This window comes from Pochonia chlamydosporia, chromosome 4 (genome assembly GCF_001653235.2).
Source record: "Pochonia chlamydosporia 170 chromosome 4, whole genome shotgun sequence".
In the NCBI taxonomy this organism is placed as follows: Eukaryota; Fungi; Ascomycota; class Sordariomycetes; order Hypocreales; family Clavicipitaceae; genus Pochonia; species Pochonia chlamydosporia.
Window position 1 is genome coordinate 2,930,584 of NC_035793.1, and position 20,950 is coordinate 2,951,533.

Below are 20,950 nucleotides of genomic sequence, written 5' to 3' on the forward strand. Positions count from 1 at the left end.
ATGGTTGTTTCCCTGCTTCGCTGGTGAGTTTCCCTGTGACATACCAAGACGTCATTGGGCAGGCGCGGCTTTTGCCCATCGCAATTCATCAGAACCTTTCCACTGACGTCAAATCTCAGGTACAATGCCAGACTGGCTGCTCGCCCTCTGCTCACTCAGAGCGTGACCACAGCTGTGCTATTTGCAACTGGTGACATTACTGCCCAGCAGCTGGTTGAGAAGAAGGGCATCAAGGGCCATGACCTCACCCGTACGGGACGTATGGCTTTGTATGGTGGATGTGAGTTTTCATCCTCTTTTATACCTTGACCTCTTTTATTTCATCCGTAGACGTTCTTTCCATCGTTGGTGTCTTTCATGCTAACCCTGTTCTCAAGGCGTCTTTGGCCCCGTCGCCACCACCTGGTTTGGATTCCTGGCTCGCAACATCCGCTTCAGAAACCCCAGAGTCGAGACTCTTGCCCGCGTAGCCTGTGACCAGACCCTGTTCGCCCCCGTCATGATTGGCGTCTTCCTCAGCAGCATGGCTACCATGGAAGGCAACAGCGCCAAGGAGCGTCTGGAGAAGACTTGGTGGCCTGCCCTGAAGACCAACTGGCTCGTGTGGCCGTTTGTCCAAACCATCAACTTTACCTTTTTGCCGCTCCAGCACAGAGTTTTGTTTGCCAACATTGTCTCCATTGGCTGGAACAGCTACCTCAGCTGGGTGAACAGCCAGTAAAGCACTGGTTTGAGAATGTTTGGGACAGGGGCGAGGGAATATAGGCAGGAAATTTTGTCATCTGTCTCCGAACTGACGGCTGTGACGCTGTTGGCATGGCTTCTACCCGCACATTGCTGCATTTGTTTCGTTTTGTGGACTTTCATCTTATCTTGCTGTTCTTGGGGACAAGTTTTGTTATACATCTAGGGGAATACATAGAAGCGGGCGGAACAAGGAGTCCAAAAGCTCGAGGCGTGGTCTCTTTATTTGTCTTTTCGTTGTTACTACACCATTTAGAACACGCATAGACTACATATTGTGTTTATACAAAAGCAGGGTGGCGGATGTACCCTAGCACCACGGGATGGCCGTTCTTTTGGCCCCATGTTGCTCTTTTATGGGCTTATGATTCTGTCACGGATGCGGGCATATGTCTCGGTGTATTTCTTGGCGGGAGAGAGTTTTGCAATTGACTGGATTGAGCGGCTTGTTAGGTCCTTGGGGTCCAGGGACAGTCCATGGTTGAACCAGTATGGGTGGCCAAAAGCATGTCATGGGGGCATATCAAGGGATATGTCGCTGCATTTGGGTGGGCGGAGCAGTCTGGGCAGTCCGCATAGGTGCACACAAGAGTACAGTGAGCTCTGCAAAAAAAAAAAGAGAATATCGTTAGACAAAGGACATAAATTTCCAAAAACACTTAATGTCTTTCACCTCACTAGCTGCAGACTTATGCTAGGCTATGATGCTTTTTCATATCTTTATTTGATAGATAACATCGTCCTTTCCAGCACTGCCCACACGCACACTTGACGGTTGGAATGAGTGGGTCGCGGTGCAGTCCTTTGTAGATATCGGTCAGGTGGAAGGTGCGAGGCGGAAGTGGCAGTTGCTTCCGACAATCACTTCCGTTATCGCTGCCTAAGGCCGCCCATCCCGACAAGGCAAGCCTCGCAGCGTTTTGCCGACCAACAAATGGTCACAGTCGGCTTTGATATTGACCTCAACTCGAACATCATCAGCAACTCAACCCCGTCGCCCAAGGGCCTCCCCCCCTTTAACCCTTTTCTTTTCTTCCTATCGCATTGTCCACAGTCGCGACAATGTTTCCGTCATCCGTCCGGCGCGTCGTCTCCCCGCAGACGGGGTTGGCTTCGACCTTGGCCTCTTCCGCCCCTCGATCCCTCGCTGCGACAGTTCCCGTTTTTGTTCGTGGTCACCAACGGCGCTACTCGTCCTCCAAGCCCTCGAGATCAGATAATGGCTCTAGCGACATCTCGACAGGCCAGTCGGTCACGGCTTCCTCCAGCACCTCGCGAAGTGAGGGCAAGACCGGCACTGAGAAGAGGAAACGGAAGAGCAAGGATGCCTCTGACAAAGGCGCCTCGTTCAAGAAGCTTCCCAGTGTTCCCAGCACTCACCACATGTCTCAAGAATGTAAGGAGCCCGGCTGGTATTTTTGAAATCTCGCCAAGTCTGGTTTACTAACTTGTCTCTTCTAGCCCTCGGCCTATCCAGCTTCTTTTCACTACATCGCCCCATCTCTATTACTCAGACCATGCCAAGAGCTGTAACCGACGAACACTTTGCATCGATTTTCGCCCCACGAACAAAGGCAAACAGAGTCTCCGACGCCATGTCCACAATATCTAGCACTATCGACCACTTGGAAGGTCCCATGGCACAATTGACAATTGGTGGCCATGAGGACCAGGGCATGGCTGACGGCATGCAAAGGCTCGAAGTGCGAAATCCCGACGGTAGCGAGTCTAGCGTCTATCTCCAGGTTGATACCATGTCAGGCGACTTTTTGCCGTTCCGCCCGCCGCCTCTGCCTCAAGCACAGTCGGCCGCTGAAGCCGATGGTCTTATCGCTGAGGCAGAAACTGTTGAAGAAGTTCCACACCACCGGGTCTACAAGGCCATGTTCACCATTGAGGAGTCTACCGAACCCGATGGCCAGATTCGCATCGTTGCGCACAGTCCACGCATCGTCAATGACGAACAGCCACGAAGCTTTTTGGGACGTATGGCGCAGCGACAACTCCGAGCCGACGGAGTCCGGGGACGTCGCGACATGTACGCCATCAGCGTCAAGAGACAACGAAAGCTCAGGATGAAGAAGAAGAAGTACAAGAAGCTCATGAAGCGTACCCGAAATCTCCGCCGAAAGCTGGATAGGACGTAGTGGGCTTTTGCGTTGTATATAGCCTCGGGTGGCTGTCATTTTTACTCTTTTCTTATGCGTATGCATTTAACGGGTGGGTCATTGGAGGTGTCCGGCATAGCAGTTGATGGTTTTGTCAACTAGAATTGGGCATTTGCGCATTTTTTGACTTTTTCCTCTGTTATAGACTATGCGCAGGTAACAATCATCATTGCATTGCATACCCTTCGTGACCCAACTGAGAACCAAGAGAAGCAACCACCCCTTCGGTGATTCAAGCCGTGGCCTGTATACGGCCATCACCGAAGTGTATTCCCCTTTGTATTATTATAGCCTACACTTATAGATATGAAATGTACAATTGGATGTTGATTTGAGCAAATTGCCGTTGCGTATGACCTTCACTTGAATGCATCTGCCACAAAGGCTTGAGAGGTGGGTACGTCGAGGTGGATCCTGCAAGTCGTAGTTTGCCTCACCGCCTTCGGCAGAATGGATACCGCCGTCCAAAATTTTGGAATTTTGAAGATCTGGGTCCCGCTGCCGACGCTGAGTTGAGAGAAGAAGTCTGCACATCTTTTACAAGCAACCTACCCGCCGGGCAACCGTCAAGATGTCGCAAACCCAGAAGCAATTGTACGTATTTGAACCGCCGATTATGTAATTTATTCAGTTTTTTTTATGTTAACACACCTTGCAGGGATTCGCGCATCAGGGCGCTCATTAGCAATGGCATGCAGGAAAAGAAGAGAAGCTTCTTCGTCGTGGTGGGCGACCACTCGAAAGATGTGATAGTATACTTGCACCACATTATGTCGAATGCGAACCTCAAGCACAACAAGTCCGTTTTATGGGCGTACAAGAACAAGCTTCTTGGGTTTACCAGGTGCGCCAAAATGGACTGAACTAACCGTCCTCCTGCGTTACTGACAGATTTTGCAACGGAACAGTCACCGAAAGAAGCGCGAGCAGAAAATTAAAAAGGAGATCAAGCGAGGTATCCGAGAAGTCAACGAGAGTGACCCATTTGAACTTTTCGTTTCTCTACACAACATTCGATACACCTACTATAAAGAGACGGACAAGATCCTGGGCCAAACTTTTGGCATGTGCATTTTGCAGGATTTCGAGGCGCTGACGCCGAATATTCTGGCCAAGACGATTGAAACTGTTGAGGGTGGCGGTTTGGTAATCATGCTGCTCAAGGGCATGAACAGTTTGCGACAGCTATACAACTTGTCAATGGACGTCCACTCGAGGTACCGAACGGAGGCGCACGAGGATGTGGTGGCTCGCTTCAACGAACGATTTTTGCTCTCACTAGGACGATGCGATTCTTGCTTGGTTATTGATGACGAGATGAACGTCTTGCCCATATCTGGCGGTAAAGATGTCACGACTCTGCCGCCTCCGGATTTGGACGACTCCAAGACGGAGCAGCAAGTCGAGCTGGAGAATATCAAGGACGAAAATGAGGAGAGACAACCTGTGGGAAGTCTGATTAAGCTTGCCAAGACGGTTGATCAAGCCAAGGCGCTTCTGACGTTCAATGAGGCTATTGCTGAGAAGACGCTGCGAAGTACTGTCACCTTGACGGCTGCAAGAGGCCGAGGAAAATCGGCGGCTATGGGTGTGGCTGTGGCAGCTGCTGTTGCGTACGGCTATAGCAATATTTTCATCACATCCCCGTCGCCGGAAAACTTGAAGACTTTGTTCGAGTTTGTGTTCAAGGGCTTCGACGAACTGGGCTATGCGGATCATGCGGACTACTCTATTATCCAATCGACAAACCCAGACTTTAACAAGGCGATTGTCCGAGTCAACATCCACAGACAACACCGACAGACTATTCAGTACATTCGACCTCAGGATGCGCATGTTCTCGGACAAGCTGAATTGGTGGTTATTGACGAAGCTGCGGCTATTCCATTGCCCCTAGTTCGCAAGCTCATGGGCCCTTATTTGGTCTTCATGGCTTCAACCATTAACGGCTATGAAGGCACCGGTCGGTCTCTGTCGTTGAAGCTGATCAAGCAGCTCCGAGAACAGTCTCGATCTGCCTCCATCACCAATGGGGAGACCGAAGTTGCTGATCGGTCAACTGGAAGGGCCTCCAAGACCGAGGACTCCCAAACTGCCAGGAAGCTCCGTGAGATTACTCTTTCAGAGCCCATCAGATACGCTAAGGGTGATTCTGTTGAAAAATGGTTGAATAAGCTGCTCTGCCTGGATGCTACCCTTCCTAAAGTTAAATCCAGCAACCCTGACCCTGACCAATGCGAGCTTTTGGCCGTCAACAGAGATACTCTTTTCTCTTACCACCCAGTATCGGAGGCGTTCTTGCAACAAATGGTTGCTCTCTACGTTGCTAGTCACTACAAAAACTCACCTGATGACTTGCAGCTCATGAGCGACGCACCAGCGCACGAATTGTTTGTTTTGGTACCTCCTAATGTTGAGTCTACCGGAAAGCTTCCCGAACCGTTGTGCGTTATTCAGGTGGCATTGGAAGGAAAGATTAGCAGACAGAGCGTGCTGAACAGCTTGAGTCGTGGCCAGCGACCACATGGTGATTTGATCCCCTGGCTAGTAAGTCAGCAGTTCCAGGATGAGGACTTTGCTTCTCTCTCGGGAGCTCGTGTGGTTCGCATTGCAACAAACCCCGAATATGTTGGAAGGGGCTACGGAAGCAAGGCTTTGAATCTGCTCATGGACTACTATGAGGGACGGTTTATCAGTATCTCGGAAGACGATGACCAAGTAATGGAGGAGAAAATGCACCGGGCTACCGATGCCGAGCTGGCCAAAACGTCACTGCAATCCGAGGTAATTGCCGTCAGGGATCAGTCACAAATGCCGCCTTTGTTCGCCAAGCTCCGTGAGAAAAGACCGGAAGCCCTTGATTATATTGGCGTTAGCTATGGTTTGACGGGACCCCTTCACAAGTTCTGGAAGCGATCCTCCTTCTCTCCAGTATATCTGCGACAGACGGCCAATGATCTCACTGGTGAGCACACATGCGTGATGTTGCGACCCCTTGAGAACAGTGGCGATCAAAGTTGGCTTGGAGCCTTCTCAAGAGACTTTCACAAACGATTCCTCTCGCTCCTTTCATACCAGTTCCGTACTTTTGACACAAAAACTGCTCTCAGTTTGGACGAGTCTGCCAATGCCGGGGCAAAGTTGGACTCGATTGAACCCGAAGCTCTGACCAAGGACGATCTGGATAGGCATTTCTCACCCTTTGATCTGAAGCGTCTGGAGTCTTACGCAAACAACATGCTGGACTATCACGTTATCCTTGATATGATTCCCATGATTGCCACCCTTTACTTTACCGGTAGACTCAAGAAGAGCATTTCCTTGGGTGGTATTCATCGATCCATCCTGCTGGGCATGGGATTGCAGCGCAAGGAAATCGATGCCGTCGCCGATGAGATGAACGTGCCTTCGTCACAGCTCTTGGCCATGTTTATCAAGATGCTCCGCAAAGTTACTGCCCATTTCGGCACATTGGTTTCAGAGTCGGTTGACGCTGAGCTGCCCAGGGGTGCCAACCTAGGTGTCACTAGAGAAAATGCCAGCGGTGCCCACGATGATGAGGTCGTGGATGACCGCTTCGTACCCCTGGCGACATCACTCGAGGACGAGTTGGAAGCTGGGGGTGATGAGGCACTGGACGCTCTGAGAAAGAAGCAGAGAGAGCTCATTGACTCTCTGCCGCTCGACCAGTAAGCACATATTTCCCTGTTGCTCATATACATACATACATGCATGACCATCCTACTGATATTCATACCTAGATACGCAATTGAAGGAGACGAACCAGCCTGGGCCGACGCTGAGAAGCAAGTTCGAAATGCCACCAAGGACGGCAAAACCAACACAGTTGTGAGCGTAAAGTCCAAGCAAAAGCGCAAGGCGGGCCAGACAGCGGCCGAGGTTTACGAAGAGGCAATGGGTGAAAAGGCGAGCAAGAAGGCCAAGAAGGGCAAGAAGTCTCATTAAGCAGTGGCATTGTGTAATTTGTTGTACATATCGGATTGGCGTAATGGTGAACCAAAATTTGGGGGTGGGTTTGCATATAATTCACAATAAAGATATTGAGAATAACCATATCACAATGCTTACACCGACAGCACAGGATTGATATGACGCCTCGCGTTGATAAATCACCGATAATCGCGAGATGGTTTAAGGCTGTCAAGCGCTTACGTTCAAAATTGAACCCACCAGTTGACCAGTATCATATGCAGCAGATGACGGGATTGCGGGTCTTACAGTCTCCAGGTCGCGCATCTTGGGCTGCAATGCCACCGAAGCCGGTCAAGCTCGGCACTCCGAAGGCGTCAAGTTGATTACGATCCAAATGCGGTCGGCGACTAATAAGCAAATCTAATCATTTGTAATTCCTATACTCCGTACACATGCATAGATAGTGGAGGGGGAAAACATGCCAAGCACAGCAAAAAGTCAAATAAATATGTAAATCAAAGCCACCTAATTGAAGGCCATCCCCAAGTCTAGCATCCCATCACCATACACTCAAATTCATCATGGCCAAACCAATCCTCATCTCAGGCGGCGGACTCTCATCCCTCCTCCTCGCGCAATCCCTCCTCACCCACAACATCCCCTTCCTCATCTTCGAGCGCGACAGCTCGCTCTCCTTCCGCGCCCAAGGCTACCGTCTCCGCCTGTCAACCGAGGGCCTCGACGCCATACAATCGGTCCTCCCGCCAGAAGCATGGCAAGAATTCTGGGACACATGCGGTAAAACCGGCGGAGGCGGATTCGCGGCCCTAGACGCCATCACCGGCGAAAAGATTCCCGACAGTGGCGTCAACACGCCGCCGCAGAAGGATGAACAAGTATCGCAGGCAGAGACCAAGATCAAGGAGACGCTGCACTCGCGCGACGGCAAAGTAGTTGGTATTGCGCGCGGCGAAATGCGCAAGCTGTTCCTCAAGGGGTGCGAGCCCTACATCAAGTGGGCGCACAATGTCACGGGCTACGAAATCACACCATCTGGCGTAAGGGCCATATTCGCAGACGGCACCAAGAGCATCGAGGGGGAGATGCTCATTGCCGGAGAAGGCATTCACTCCAAAGTAGCGAAGCAGTTATCAGGGGGCAAATTAAAAGTCTACGACACAGGCGCAAGAGGCATTCACGGCCAAGCACCCACCACGGCGTTCAAACAACTCGGCGAAGGAGTATGGCGGCTCGTGGACAACACAAAGCCCAACGGACGCGTGTTTGTCATTACAAACGTGCGCTCCGGCGACATGCACGACGCAGACATGCAATTCGGATGGACAATGGGCGCGCAACCTGGTGTAATTAACGCTCCAAACGACGACTTCTCACTGATCGGCGAGCCGGCCGCCAAGATTGCAAAGGACCTCACGAAGGAGTGGCACCCCAAGCTGAAGCCATTGTTCGACGAGATGCAGGTCTCCGAAGCGGCATTTTGGAAAATCACCTGCTCCACACCGTCTGGCGTGCCGGAGTGGGAGAACGAGCCGCGCGTGACGGTGATAGGGGATGCGGTGCACTCGATGACGCCGGCGGGGGGGATTGGTGCGAATACCGCGGTGAGGGATTCGGCTTTGCTGGGGAGGTTGATTGGCGAGGCGGGCGGGTTTAGGGACGGGTTGACGAAGGAGTATGAGAGGGAGATGAGGGTTTATGGGAGTGAGGCTGTGGGCATTAGTTACGGGTTGGCGAAGGCGCAGTTTGGGGTGTTGATTGATGAGGATTCTGCGACTTTGTAGGGATGCCTGGAGGTTTGCTGGGACCAGTGACAATGGTTATTGTGTTGTTGAGTGATTTGATAATTTGGAGGGTTGTAATAATGAGCTCGACTGTTGGCTGGACTGATGGATTGGGAATGATATTGAAGTGGACTTCTCATATATGATATCTACGAGTGTGGCTCGACTTAGTCTATACGAACCTTGACAGGGCAAATTGCTGGTCAAGATATTATTAAAGTAAGCTTTTTTAATTATAGCAGAAATTAAAAGTAGGTTTTTGAGAGATTTCTTGGGGTTGCTGCACTTTCTAAATATAATGTTTGTCTGGGATGTTGGTCAACTACTGGACCAGCTTAGTCGAGATGTCAATGTGTTTGTCCGATGGTTCAATAATGTCTCACCTGTCTGTTGGTACCTGGCGAAATGACAATACAACTGCATCCTAACAAAGTTATGTGCTTGCTGCGGCAAAAATATTGTACTTGACTGACAAAGCGCAATTTCTTTTACAGGTGAATGCCTCACCTAACAGTATTGAGCGGTGACCGTTTTCCATCTTCTTTGTAAGTGCAATCAAACAGTTTGTGCCAGTCACATATCGCTTTGTGACATGGCCATGGCTTCTTGGCCACATGCTTGACCTTTGATGCGAACATTGTTCGTCAACCGACAGGACACTTGGCCAGCTTGTTGGGTTGAGAAGAAAGTTAATGCCGACGTCGAAAAAGCTTAAATTTCAACCATTGTGTATGGGGTATAAAGAGTGTCCATGTCTCTGCTCAAGTGGCGTACTCTTGAGATACCGTCTTAGTTTACCTAAAATCCACTCTCTTTATTACAGAGTCCAGTCATCCCATTTCAGCATGTATCGCCCAATTCTCGTTCTTCTTAGTGCGGCGGCCCTGTTCCAGCTTAGCCTTGCCAGTCCCATCGGCGCTTGTAAGTCTAGGCCCCAACGTTTGTAGATTGAGAGGACTACATACTAAGATCAAAGCAGCCGAAAATGTAGAGCGAGGCACTGGGTGCATTTGCAACACTGGATATGTCCCAGTTTGTGCAGGTGGACGGACATACAGCAACAAGTGCATGGCGGACTGTTCAGGAATTACAAACGCCTCACCGGGGGCATGTGGTGCGGGCCGGAGTTAAAATATTGTATGTGGGAGTTGATTGACGAATGATGTCGGCAATCCGGACGAAGGCGTTCTCAACATATTTTTTTTCTTGTTGATTCGGACTGGAAACACAAGTTAGCCATACCTGTCATTTGAACCTATGAGCGCAGGGCCATGTATCCTAGCCCGTCGTATTAAGAAGTGTATATTAAAGCTGTCGCCAGAATACGTCACAGCATTTCGTATTATTACAAGTGTTCTTGGTCTCGAGGTGTACGGCGGGTCCGGATCGTTGACGGATTCAACTCCAACTTCTGCACCTGTTCAAGGCGTTCTGTAAGGCACATCTCGATGATGACTTTAGGCTATTCGATGTGAGATCCCAAAAGGAAGCCATATCCAAGATTGGCTTAGTGTTATCATGTTTAACAATAGTATTCACCAATCCCTTCCGCGGCATACACGAACCGTAAAGCCCTGCCTTCAATGCGTCCGGATCCTGTCAGGCGCACTGCCCCCAACTTATTGCAGAAGACGGAAGAACTATATTGAATCCTGCGAAGCGGGGAACTGAACACGTTTTCTCATCCTTGTCATTTCATGAATCGAAGGACTTGATGGAAGTTCCGGAAACCAGGGCGTTTCGATGGGGGTCATGGAGAAATGGACAATTTGGTAGAGTGGCTTGGATGGGGGTCCGAATGCAAGGTGAAGAAGACCATGAAATGTCGAAGAAGATGGATGGTGCAAGTTGGGGGTCAGACTGACACCAGGACTGTCAATCGCGGGGCAGCTTTTTTAATGGCGGGGTGGAAGGTGCGATACAGAGCGAGAAGCGGAAGGTGGGAACAGGGGGCACATCAAGTGGCATGTTGATGTGGGCATTTCACCATCCGTAAACTGCAAGCTTCAACCGTGGACTGCATGCCGAGTGATGACATGGTGCAAGACAACGTTGAGGGGCAGCATTGGGGGACCGAGGAGCGTGGGATAATGGAGAATTCGTGGGATTCTTCATCCGCCGAACTTGAATTGCAAGATGGGGGTCGTGGTTCATGGTTGATCTAAGCTTTCATGCTGAGGTACAGATTTTCTCATGACATCTCAGAAGTTTTGACAGAACGACCTAGAGACAATCTCGAATCAACCCAGTGTTGCAATCATGTCCGGTAAGTCACAAAGCTTAGAATTCATATTCATCTCCCAAAACTAACAATCACCAGTCAAGCACTTCTCAAACGACCCTACGTCACTTGTGGCAGCGGCTCTCCGTTCGGCTACTTACACAAACCCATCACTTGCTTTCGACGCCGCTCAAAAGATTGTGTCCCTTCGCGATGCTGCGTCTCAACCCACTGTAGCCCTCATTTCTGGTGGAGGATCCGGCCACGAGCCTTCCTTCGCAGGCTTCGTTGGCAATGGCTTCTTGACAGCGGCCGTGGCTGGTTCTGTCTTTGCCTCTCCTTCTGCGGAGCAAGTATTCCGAGCGATTCGAAAGGTGGGATCTGCGCAGCCAGAGCGAGGCATCTTGGTCATCATTATGAACTACACTGGTGACATGCTGCACTTTGGTATGGCTGTTGAAAAGGCTCGCGCTGAAGGTATCAAGTGCGAGTTGCTTGTCGTAGGTGACGACGTTGGTGTTGGGCGAGCCCGTGGAGGGAGAATTGGGCGAAGAGGCCTGGCTGGGACTGTACTGGTGCAAAAGATTGCCGCGGCATCTGCTGCCTCTGGGTTCGTACACCACCTTATCTACCAGTTCCATGGTCACAAGGCTGACATTCCATCTTATTTAGGGCCACACTGGAGCAAGTATACAAGATTGCCAATCTTGCAGCTCAAAACACGGCTACTGTTGGCGCATCCCTGTCCCACGTCCATGTTCCCGGGCGAGAAATCGTCCCCGATGAACTCGGCGATGAAATCGAAATCGGCATGGGCATTCACAATGAAGAAGGCTTTGGGCGAGTGAAGACAGATTTACCTGGCCTCGTGTCCACTATGCTGAAGCAGCTCCTTGACCAGTCTGACAAAGACAGGGCATATATCAATGTCCAACCTTCTGATCAAGTAGTAGCACTTGTTAATAATTTGGGAGGTATTAGTGCGCTCGAGCTCGGAGCTATCACTACAGAGGTAGTCGACCAGCTTGCGTCCAAACATTCCATTCGACCTGTGCGTCTTCTCAGCGGCACGTACATGACCAGCTTGAACGGAATGGGTTTCAGCATCACACTCCTCAAAGTCGTAGATAAGTCCTTTGTGGAACTGATTGATGCACCGGCTGATGCGGCAGGATGGTCGCCTGCAGTTCAGACACAGAACTGGGGACGTGACATCGACACTAGCAGGCAACCTGATGAGCACGCTGAAGCTGGCCAGGATGATGCAAACAATGTTTCTAGCAACCTTACCAGTGAGTTGCCCCCTTGTCTGGTTTCCAGGTTAGCATTGTCCATTAACTAACAGTCGCAGTCAACTCCGATTTTGCAGCTCAAAAGCTCAAGTCTGCCCTCAACAGCCTCATTGCTGCTGAGCCCCAAATCACAAAGTACGACACCATAGTTGGCGACGGAGACTGCGGTCTTTGTCTCAAAACAGGCGCCGAAGCGGTTCTCAAGTTCATTGAGTCGCAACCTGTACCGTCCGATGTCGTCCGCCTGGTTCACAACATTGCTCAAGTTGTTGAGAGCAGTATGGATGGTACCTCAGGCGCCCTGTACGCTATTTTCATTAACGCCTTTGCGTCTGGCCTGCAATCCGCATCCTCCAACTCTCAACAAGAAATTACGCCGCAAATCTGGGCTGCGGGTTTACAAGCTGCGCTTACAAGTCTGGCAAAGTACACTCCGGCTCAACCAGGTGATAGAACTGTAGTGGATGCTCTTGCGCCATTCGTTGCCACATTGGCACAGACACTTGATCTGGGAAGCGCTGTCAAGGCAGCTGAGAAGGGTTGTGAATCTACAAAGGGCATGGAAGCAAGTTTGGGTCGATCTGTGTATGTCAGTGCCGAGGGATGGAACTCCTGCCCTGACCCCGGAGCGTATGGATTGGTGAAGCTGTTGGAGGGATTGATTTAGGAAAAAACTAAGTTTGGACTATGTGAATAACATTTAACGCCAAAGAGATTATAATTGCAGTGTTTATGATTGAGCAATCAGGTTCGGCCTTTTGACCAATCCTGTCGTGACACGAAATGGCCGACTGCACAACGCTCAATGCAGAAGGCCCATCTTGCCAAGAAACAAACTTCGAGTATCAACCAAAATGTATTCCTATATAACGCCTGATTTGCTATGCAACAAATATGCTGCTGGTTATTACTCTTCCACCCAGCGCTGTTTCCTCTGGATTCATCTTGCCACACTTTATCCTGGTATTCTTCAAATATATGCAAACATAGGATCTTCCCTTACGCAGAAGCGCCAAACTTGGTTTCCAAATCGACCAATTCCTGGAATTCGGCCATCTGAGCCTCAAGGGCTTTACCCTCGGGAACAGTGCATGGCTTTCTAGGCAGTCCTCCATAGCCGTGATATCTCTGCAGGGCTGACTTGACAGAAATGAATCCTCCTTTGATGGCGGCCCAATCGCCGCCGGCGACAATGCCCTGCATCTTGACAGCTTCGTCGACTTTGCCACTGCTCCAGAGCCGAGCAACCTCATTGCAGGCAACTGGGGCGATATTGGCCAGGCCAGCGATAACGCCATGACCACCGACAGACAGTGTCTGAATAATGAAATCGGCACTTCCGCCGTACGTTCTGAAAGAAGTACCCTGGGTACCAGCAACGATACGGGCCAATTTGCCAGTGTTGCCGCATGTGAGTTTTACACCAACAATATTGGGATGCTTAGCAAGAGTAAGGATAGTATCTGAGCTGAGATCCAGTCCGCCACAAGGAGCAGGGAAGTTGTAAATGAGAAGAGGGACGGGGCTGGCATCGGCTACAGCACGGAAGTGTTCGATGATCAAATCCGTGTTCAACAACCCGCCATAGTATGAGGGTGGCAGGATGAGAGCGTGGGTGCCACCAGATTCGCCAGCATCCCGACACAACTGTATCGTCTCTCGAGTTGATTGAGCACCACAGCCCACGATGATGGGGAGGTGTGCCTTGCCAACCTCTTCCAAGGCAGTACGTGTGAAGCGTGTAATCAATTTTCGTTCAGCGTGGTCGAGGTGAACTGCTTCGCCGTTGGAACCATGGGTTACGAGACCGGCGACTCCGGCACGGGCAAGACGCTTGGCATGGGCTTTGGTGGTTTCTTCGTCAATGTTATCATCTGCCGTGAAGAAAGCTACCGTTGGTACAAAGACACCGGCTTCCAAGGCACCACCAGGGCTGGCAACACCGTTGTGATAGCCATTCGTCTGAAGGCTGGCCGAAGCTGATGCAGTCATGGCGGAAGATGTGGAATAATCGAACCCAAACGATCAAGGCTTGTATAAGACCGATGAATGAAACAGGAAAATCTTGGCAGCAGTATCAGCAAGGACGGCACGAGAGAAGGTGATGAAGGAGACAAGGTTAAGTATACTTGAACAAGTCCGCCGGGAAGTGTTAACAGGTGTCGCGAGAAGGGTGTGGCAGGTTATAAGGACAATTGATGAGGAAGGAACCATCCGTCCATTCGCCTTCACAACGAAAGAACCGGCCCGTCTCCCATCCACTTGGGCACATGGGGGTTGATCAGAATCCACACACAAGTTAAAAACCTTCAAGATTGTCAACCAGACCACACCCCATTCCCCATTCTCCATCCCCCGTTGGCTATCGGCCTTTGCACCATTTGCCATCTGGCGCAACAAACCACTGCCCCCCACGATGGGACAAGCAAGACAAAAAAAAAAAGAGGGTATGAAGGCGTTCCTCCAGGGCGGGATGGGTGGTCACTGGCTGACTTGGCACCCAGGGCTGGCACAACTGGCTGCTTCAATCCGAGCTCCCCCACGAAGCCACCATGAAGACTTAAGTCTTGGGGCTTGGGAATAGTGTGCTGCACAAACCAGGGCCAATTGCTTCTCTGCCCACAGATCCACCGTCTTGTCCACTCAGATCCACAGATCCACACGAAATCGACAAAATAGTTCTTTCTGCTTATTCCATGGCGGTGCCAGACGAGCAGCAAACAAGCACAGCGGACAATACCCGCCGGGAACAGGCAAACATTGAGAGATGGTGGTGATTGCTGTCACACATGTGCTTCAGACGCCGCAGCCGATCTAGCGGGCGCAGATATCTCATCGGAAATATACCTGACCGTACGAAGTATACTTCTACTCCAGGCATTAACCCGTGCTTCTGGTGTGGTGGGCGAAGAACGTCAAGGAAAAGCAACGCCCAAACGAGCCTGGTGGGACATGCATCGACGACGGCTCGCACAAAGAGACTCTGGGAAGCTAAGCCAGGACGTGTCAGGCCTGCAGATCAGCAAATCTGTTGAGACTTTGCTGAGTACCTAGAAAGGCACTCGCCAGATGCAGAGCTGGATTGTCGTTTTGAGGTTTCGAGAAGCTGCAAAAACAGGGGTAGCCAGTGATCAAACTAATGTTCCTTGCTAACAAAATATGTATCGACGGCTAATGATGTTGGGTGGTTCCGTATGGCGAACAATTGTCTTTCCCGAGAGCAGATTCTAACTTCTCGGATTGATTAGCATCTCGGTCAGCCGACAGGGTGAAAGCTTGTTCATCAAGCCCGCCAAAAAGCCCAACGTGGGAGATTTCGAGCTAGTGCCGACATATGGCACCTCCATGCGACACGGGCGAAGCATCGAGTGAGCACCCCCATTTTTTGTCAGGTGTACCTGCACTCAGTCACTGACATGCTCAAGGTGCATGATACGATGCACGGAGATGTCAATCATCAACGACCAAGGTAGTTGTCGCCTGTTCGAGGTAATGGTCTTCGTCAAGCTCCAACTCCAATCAGAACCTTCTATTCTGTCACAGCTGCAGCAAGGATCCCGCCAATTACCGGACCAATTTGCCGGATACCCTTTTTCTACTTTAATTTTGCCTAAGTTTTGCCCAGAAGAACGGCGAACATGTGTAAGGGCGCGCATATCCTGCCAGAGGTGGGAATGGTTTCGTTAAGCGTTCAAGATGTGTTAGGCTTCTTGGTGGGCTTCCCGCACACGACCCTGGTGACATTGGCCCTTGGCAGCATCATGATGCAGGGGAACGGAAATGCTGTGCTTCCAAAGACATGACAGGGGAGTATAAGCTGATGGGGTGCCGTCATCTAAGCGTGCTTCAACATGAGATCTCACACTTTTCTTACCACCGTCAAGGATGTTGACAGAGTGTGGGAGGGCTGATTGATAATGGCATCTTGCATGGTATAATGCTCTTAAACATGATCGCACTTCCCGGTACTGAATTTCAAAATTGAGGAGGGTTTAACATCTCACATGCCTAGCCAATCAAACCACCAAGTGGAGTTGGAAAAAAGGATACGACACAGAATTTGATAACCACGAGTGCAACGACCAGCTGACGCCGGAGATTCCATTAGAAGGCATCTTTCATTCCCGCAATGAGAATGCCCTTGTGGAGGATATCGGCGACCAAGTTCATGCATTTTGCGTCTCTTACGAATTGGGCTCCCCCCATTCCCTAAATCCGACTCCCCCTCGCTGGTGTAATAAGAGCTATGCCTGCGGTACGCTGCTGGGGTGAGAGATGATGAAAGCATTTGATACAGGTTCTCCCACAGTTACAGTAGTGGAATTCGTTCTACTCTATGAACACGGCAAAAAAGAGTTGCGCGCTACAATATAGCAGATGTTGTGCCGGCCAAGGTATATCTCCGCATTGTGTAACCATGTCATCGGAAAACAGGGAATATCATGACTTTCCCCCTTGCAGTAACTGTCTACATGACGGCAAAGATATCACCTGCCACGCAAACGGCCATAAAACCCTCAGCTGGAATATAGATTTTAAAACAGCCTCGAGTTGCAACAGGAAGGTTCGCTGCATAGCCGTGCTCGCAATGATTGCAAGCCTGCGCCACCTAACCAGAACGGCTGTTTGTCTTCCAAAGTTCCCAAGCAAGGCGAATTCAGGTTGCAGCTTCGCAAGTTGCACAAGCTGCGAGACAATGGCCCCTCACTACTGATTCAATTGAGCCTCATCGACATTTGTCCACTCAGAGCGTACGGAGTAGAGACAGAGGCGTTTTGGGAAATTCTGACCGTCGCCGTGGTTTCTGCACAGCGCGGCTTCTATCATTTGCCATGGTTTCACAGTCAATTCGCTCCAGAAATTGTTTGGCTGCCCTTTTTGGTGCGGATAGACCATCTTGGTTGGGTCTCGAACATTGACGCCTCAAAATTGGACAATGCGTTGAGCTGCTCAGCCCTCAATCACATGGGTTCACTCTTCAAGACATCATATTCAGACCCTGCCAAACCTTTGAAACAGTCTCGGTACATGGCCAAACCTTTCAATTGGATCTCACCGGTACTTATCGTGCTAAAGTCTTTGTTTTCCTTGTCGAATATCGGCCTTTTTCGATAATCTCAACAGCCCATGGAATCGCTGTCCGTCGCCAATTGCGGGGGTCATGAGGCTCATCAACATTAAAACGAAGCGCCTGGAGGAGTTCGTCAGTGAAGTCCCGCGGTACGCCATACTTTCTCACACGTGGGGAGATGAGGAGGTTATTTACCAGGATTTCACACACCTGAGCGATGAGGCAAGAGGTCAAAAGAAGGGGTTTGCGAAAATTCTCAAAACGTGCGAATTGGCACAGAAATGCGGTCTCAAATATGCCTGGGTCGACACTTGCTGTATAGACAAGTCGAGCAGTGCGGAGTTGAGTGAGGCCATCAACTCCATGTTTCGCTGGTATCGCAAGGCCGTCGTTTGCTTTGCTTGGCTTACGGATTTGGTACCTGATGATTCATCTGAGCCAGACACTGCGGCCTTGAAAAACTGCCGATGGTTTACACGGGGATGGACCCTACAAGAGCTAATTGCGCCACGGATGGTGGAATTTTACGATGCAGGTTGGAACCTCCGGGGCACCAAATCCAGTTTAAAACATCTTTTGACAGACATCACGAAAATTCCGGGCAATGTACTTGAGTCACCGGAATCGCTACACACCTTATCCGTGGCTCGACGAATGTCTTGGGTGTCTGAGAGGAAAACAACGCGCACGGAAGATATGGCGTACTGCTTGCTGGGGATTTTTGACGTCAACATGCCGCTATTGTATGGAGAAGGCGAGCGTGCATTTTTGAGACTGCAAGAAGAAATCTCAAACTCTATCAATGATCTCAGTATCCTCGCTTGGAGGAAGACGAAATCTGAACAGACGTATCACGGCGTGTACGCCACGAGCCCTACCGATTTCCGAGACTCGGGAACAGTCGAACTAGTTAGCAGTACCATGTTCATGCCGGAGTTTCTGAGAAGTAACAAGGGCCTCCGAATCCACACAAGCATTTATCATGGATCGCAGCAAGCTTATATTCTCAAGTTGCAATGTGTGGAGATGACTGGCAATGAGAGGAGGCAAATTGGCATCTGGATCAAACCGCACGGCGGTGCGGTTTACAGTCGAATACGGGCATCTGAATTCGGGACGGAATCGCTCCAAGACACCTCCAGCGTGCAATTACTTTTCCTCTTCAGATACATCAGTCCTACTCGTTCACGAGAACTCCAAGGCAGCCATAGCAACGCGCTCATGATTCGCAAGGGAATCAACACCAAGACTCGCGTCACTGACGAAAGCTTCCCCTTTGAAGTCACAATGTGGCTTCCTCAAGATGAATGGGACTCACAGCGCAGTATGTTTATGAATGATGGAGCGGCTGAGTTCGCTGCCTACGGCTACTTCAACTGGCGGCAAGATGTCGAGCCCACTGATGACATGCACAAAGGCCACAGCTTCATGCTTATCCTTGGTAAGTTAGCAGACGAGGGCGAACCATGGATCAGCCTGGCCTCTTTCGATGACACCTCGAAGAATCTCACGGCACACATGGGTGATGCCAAGAAAATGGTGACTGCTTCGAGAAAATATGAGCAGGAGCGGGTGGTGATGTTGAGGGATATCTGGAGGAATGTTTGCAAAGCAGTTTACGTGTCGCTAGAGAAGGCGAGAGTTGATGGGGAGGAAGTGTATTGCATCGATTTGACGTATGGTGATGCGCCGGAAGAGGCAAAAAAGGGCAATACACATGTGCCGGAGGCCACGCGCCTGGCAGCTAGACGGGCTCGAGCAACGTGATAAAGTTGGCTATGGAGAACAATTGCGCATTTTCAACAGATAATATGGAACTCGAGGTGTGTGGTTATTTAGTGATAAAGGAAAGGAGTCTAGGATAGCAAAATTGACAGCCTGGTTTGTGATTCAGCAATAAACAAATCTGCGAGCCTACAATTGACTCTATAGTCAGTTGCGTTTGCGCATATTTGGCCATACACCACTACAATGCGCTGTCGGCCGGCAGAACCTGGCGGTCATGTCCCACGATTGATACTCTGTAAGGAGGACTAGGTCGTAGTTGGCATAGACTTTTGCTAGCTGATGCAAATCTTCCACAGTTGGCATCATGCTGCTGGGTGCCACCAGACCCTAATTCCTTTATTGTTATTGTTAGCCCAATTTAGAGTTGGAATTCAGGAAGGCGTAGGTAATGGTGACCAAATTTAACGTTGAACCTTGTACGCAAAGTTCGACCTCACATTGAGTATGACTGGCATTACCGAGCAACATGACTCTCATCAGCAACCCTACCTCCGTCGAAACATTAGACTTTAATGTATAGACCCTTAGCCTATGCAGTGCTCATATCTCCTTTGCTGTTTTCAAGATTTAGAAGACTATTTAAGCTAACCGTAGCCAGAGTTTGTTCAACTTAGGCCGCTATTGCTACGTATTTAAGAGGCACCTGTCCTAACCACCATGGCCGTTTTCCTTTCGACCCATCGACTCAACTTGACCAACTTATCACAGCAGCACTCCTCTACAAAGTAAATCGACTATGAATCCAACAACTACCCTTACTGCCTCCGGCCCCCTCCAACGAATCGGTTTCGGCAACTGCGGTTCCGTTTGGGCCACACTCACAAGCCAAACCGGCCAGCACATCGTTATCAAGCGAGAGGACGCAAGTCCAGGCAGAGACATCAAGAACGAAGTCTCTGTCCAGTCTCAAGTATACTCATGCGCAGGAACCCTGAAAAGGACCTCCGTTCCAGAGTGTTTCGAGCTCATGGACGCCGCAGATGAAAGGTGGCAGCAGCTCTTGCCCCTTCTTCCCGATGGCTTTCAACCATGCAGAGCCATGATCGCCGAGAAGATCAAGCCAGTGTCACTACAGGCACAGCTTCTCCTCGTCGATACATATGTCCCCGAGGCGCACCGCGAGGAACTCAGGAAACCACTGCACTCTGGAGAAGGTGCACACTGCTTAGTTCGCATCTATCTCGGTCGACGACGGCAGATAACTCCAAATCAACAGCGCCGACGCCACTTCTTCAGTCTCCGCAACTTTCTGATACATGTCGACCAGGCCGAAGAGCTGGGCCTCCCCTGCGAAGAGTACGCGAAAGCCATGGGCGAGGCATTCGCGACACTGAACTGGCTGGTCAGAACGAACGGCAACGACGTCGAATTTGTCCTTGGCGCGAGCAGAAATGAGGATGAAGGTGCGGCAAAGCCTCTTGCAAATCATGCCATGTGGATGCTCGATTATGACTGCTCGAGAGCCGTGGAGGCGAATGACGAGGGGTTAGAGTCGATTGCGCGGTCGTTTTGGCGGAATGATCCCTTTTATCCGCGACCGGGTGCTGAGTGTGCGCGAGATAGAATGCTTTGGGATGTTTTTGCAGCTGAGTATAGAAGGGTGGGCGTGGACATTGTTCGGGAGAATGCTCGTGAGGGAGAGGATGTGGATGTTTTGTGTGAGTTGGTTGAGGGTGCGTTGGAGAGGATTGTGGAAACGAAGGGGAAGTGGACTAGCGGAGCGCATTTTTAAAAAGAATCGGACTGCATATTATATTATGTATCTAAGAATATACTAGCATATCGCGGAGTATGGCGTATAATGTTGGTATATTGTTCTTGTGTGGTGCTGCTAAATGTGGCTGGCTGAAGTGACTGCCGAGCCGTAGATTCGGCAAGCGATCTTCAATCCTCAACTGGGGAGATTAACTGGCGGCTCTTCTGGCAGGGTT

General features: G+C 50.4%; 10 protein-coding genes across 10 annotated transcripts; 8 read left to right on the plus strand and 2 right to left on the minus strand.

Moving 5' to 3' along the window:
- On the plus strand, nucleotides 1–721 carry VFPPC_14382 (Mpv17/PMP22 family protein; the record flags this gene model as incomplete). The annotated part of the gene is made up of 3 exons (XM_018292151.1): nucleotides 1–23; nucleotides 120–280; nucleotides 378–721. The coding sequence occupies 3 exons, from the start codon at nucleotides 1–3 to the stop codon at nucleotides 719–721; spliced, it is 528 nt and encodes a 175-aa protein (XP_018143872.1).
- Nucleotides 722–1,806: 1,085 nt separating this feature from the next.
- On the plus strand, nucleotides 1,807–2,891 carry VFPPC_08300 (hypothetical protein; the record flags this gene model as incomplete). Its single annotated transcript, XM_018287029.1, has 2 exons — nucleotides 1,807–2,140; nucleotides 2,206–2,891. The coding sequence occupies 2 exons, from the start codon at nucleotides 1,807–1,809 to the stop codon at nucleotides 2,889–2,891; spliced, it is 1,020 nt and encodes a 339-aa protein (XP_018143873.1).
- Nucleotides 2,892–3,483: 592 nt separating this feature from the next.
- Nucleotides 3,484–6,878, plus strand: VFPPC_08301 (nucleolar ATPase Kre33; the record flags this gene model as incomplete). The annotated part of the gene is made up of 4 exons (XM_018287030.1): nucleotides 3,484–3,506; nucleotides 3,571–3,756; nucleotides 3,821–6,601; nucleotides 6,674–6,878. The coding sequence occupies 4 exons, from the start codon at nucleotides 3,484–3,486 to the stop codon at nucleotides 6,876–6,878; spliced, it is 3,195 nt and encodes a 1,064-aa protein (XP_018143874.1).
- A 548-nt stretch (nucleotides 6,879–7,426) lies between these two features.
- VFPPC_08303 (FAD-binding domain-containing protein) lies at nucleotides 7,427–8,647 on the plus strand (the record flags this gene model as incomplete). The annotated part of the gene is made up of 1 exon (XM_018287031.1): nucleotides 7,427–8,647. One exon carries the CDS (start codon nucleotides 7,427–7,429, stop codon nucleotides 8,645–8,647), a length of 1,221 nt encoding a protein of 406 aa, XP_018143875.1.
- Nucleotides 8,648–9,339: 692 nt separating this feature from the next.
- Nucleotides 9,340–9,778, plus strand: VFPPC_17828 (hypothetical protein; the record flags this gene model as incomplete). The annotated part of the gene is made up of 2 exons (XM_022429506.1): nucleotides 9,340–9,562; nucleotides 9,627–9,778. The coding sequence occupies 2 exons, from the start codon at nucleotides 9,340–9,342 to the stop codon at nucleotides 9,776–9,778; spliced, it is 375 nt and encodes a 124-aa protein (XP_022285440.1).
- A 1,128-nt stretch (nucleotides 9,779–10,906) lies between these two features.
- VFPPC_08304 (dihydroxyacetone kinase (DakA)) lies at nucleotides 10,907–12,827 on the plus strand (the record flags this gene model as incomplete). Its single annotated transcript, XM_018287032.1, has 4 exons — nucleotides 10,907–10,913; nucleotides 10,968–11,478; nucleotides 11,541–12,160; nucleotides 12,220–12,827. 4 exons carry the CDS (start codon nucleotides 10,907–10,909, stop codon nucleotides 12,825–12,827), a joined length of 1,746 nt encoding a protein of 581 aa, XP_018143876.1.
- Nucleotides 12,828–13,159: 332 nt separating this feature from the next.
- VFPPC_08305 (dihydrodipicolinate synthetase family protein) lies at nucleotides 13,160–14,152 on the minus strand (the record flags this gene model as incomplete). Its single annotated transcript, XM_018287033.1, has 1 exon — nucleotides 13,160–14,152. The coding sequence occupies one exon, from the start codon at nucleotides 14,150–14,152 to the stop codon at nucleotides 13,160–13,162; it is 993 nt and encodes a 330-aa protein (XP_018143877.1).
- A 33-nt stretch (nucleotides 14,153–14,185) lies between these two features.
- Nucleotides 14,186–14,548, minus strand: VFPPC_17827 (hypothetical protein; the record flags this gene model as incomplete). Its single annotated transcript, XM_022429505.1, has 1 exon — nucleotides 14,186–14,548. One exon carries the CDS (start codon nucleotides 14,546–14,548, stop codon nucleotides 14,186–14,188), a length of 363 nt encoding a protein of 120 aa, XP_022285441.1.
- A 2,773-nt stretch (nucleotides 14,549–17,321) lies between these two features.
- VFPPC_08306 (HET domain-containing protein) lies at nucleotides 17,322–18,998 on the plus strand (the record flags this gene model as incomplete). Its single annotated transcript, XM_018287034.1, has 1 exon — nucleotides 17,322–18,998. The coding sequence occupies one exon, from the start codon at nucleotides 17,322–17,324 to the stop codon at nucleotides 18,996–18,998; it is 1,677 nt and encodes a 558-aa protein (XP_018143878.1).
- Nucleotides 18,999–19,755: 757 nt separating this feature from the next.
- On the plus strand, nucleotides 19,756–20,751 carry VFPPC_08307 (zinc finger protein domain-containing protein; the record flags this gene model as incomplete). The annotated part of the gene is made up of 1 exon (XM_018287035.1): nucleotides 19,756–20,751. One exon carries the CDS (start codon nucleotides 19,756–19,758, stop codon nucleotides 20,749–20,751), a length of 996 nt encoding a protein of 331 aa, XP_018143879.1.
- Between the last annotated feature and the right edge of the window lie 199 nt (nucleotides 20,752–20,950).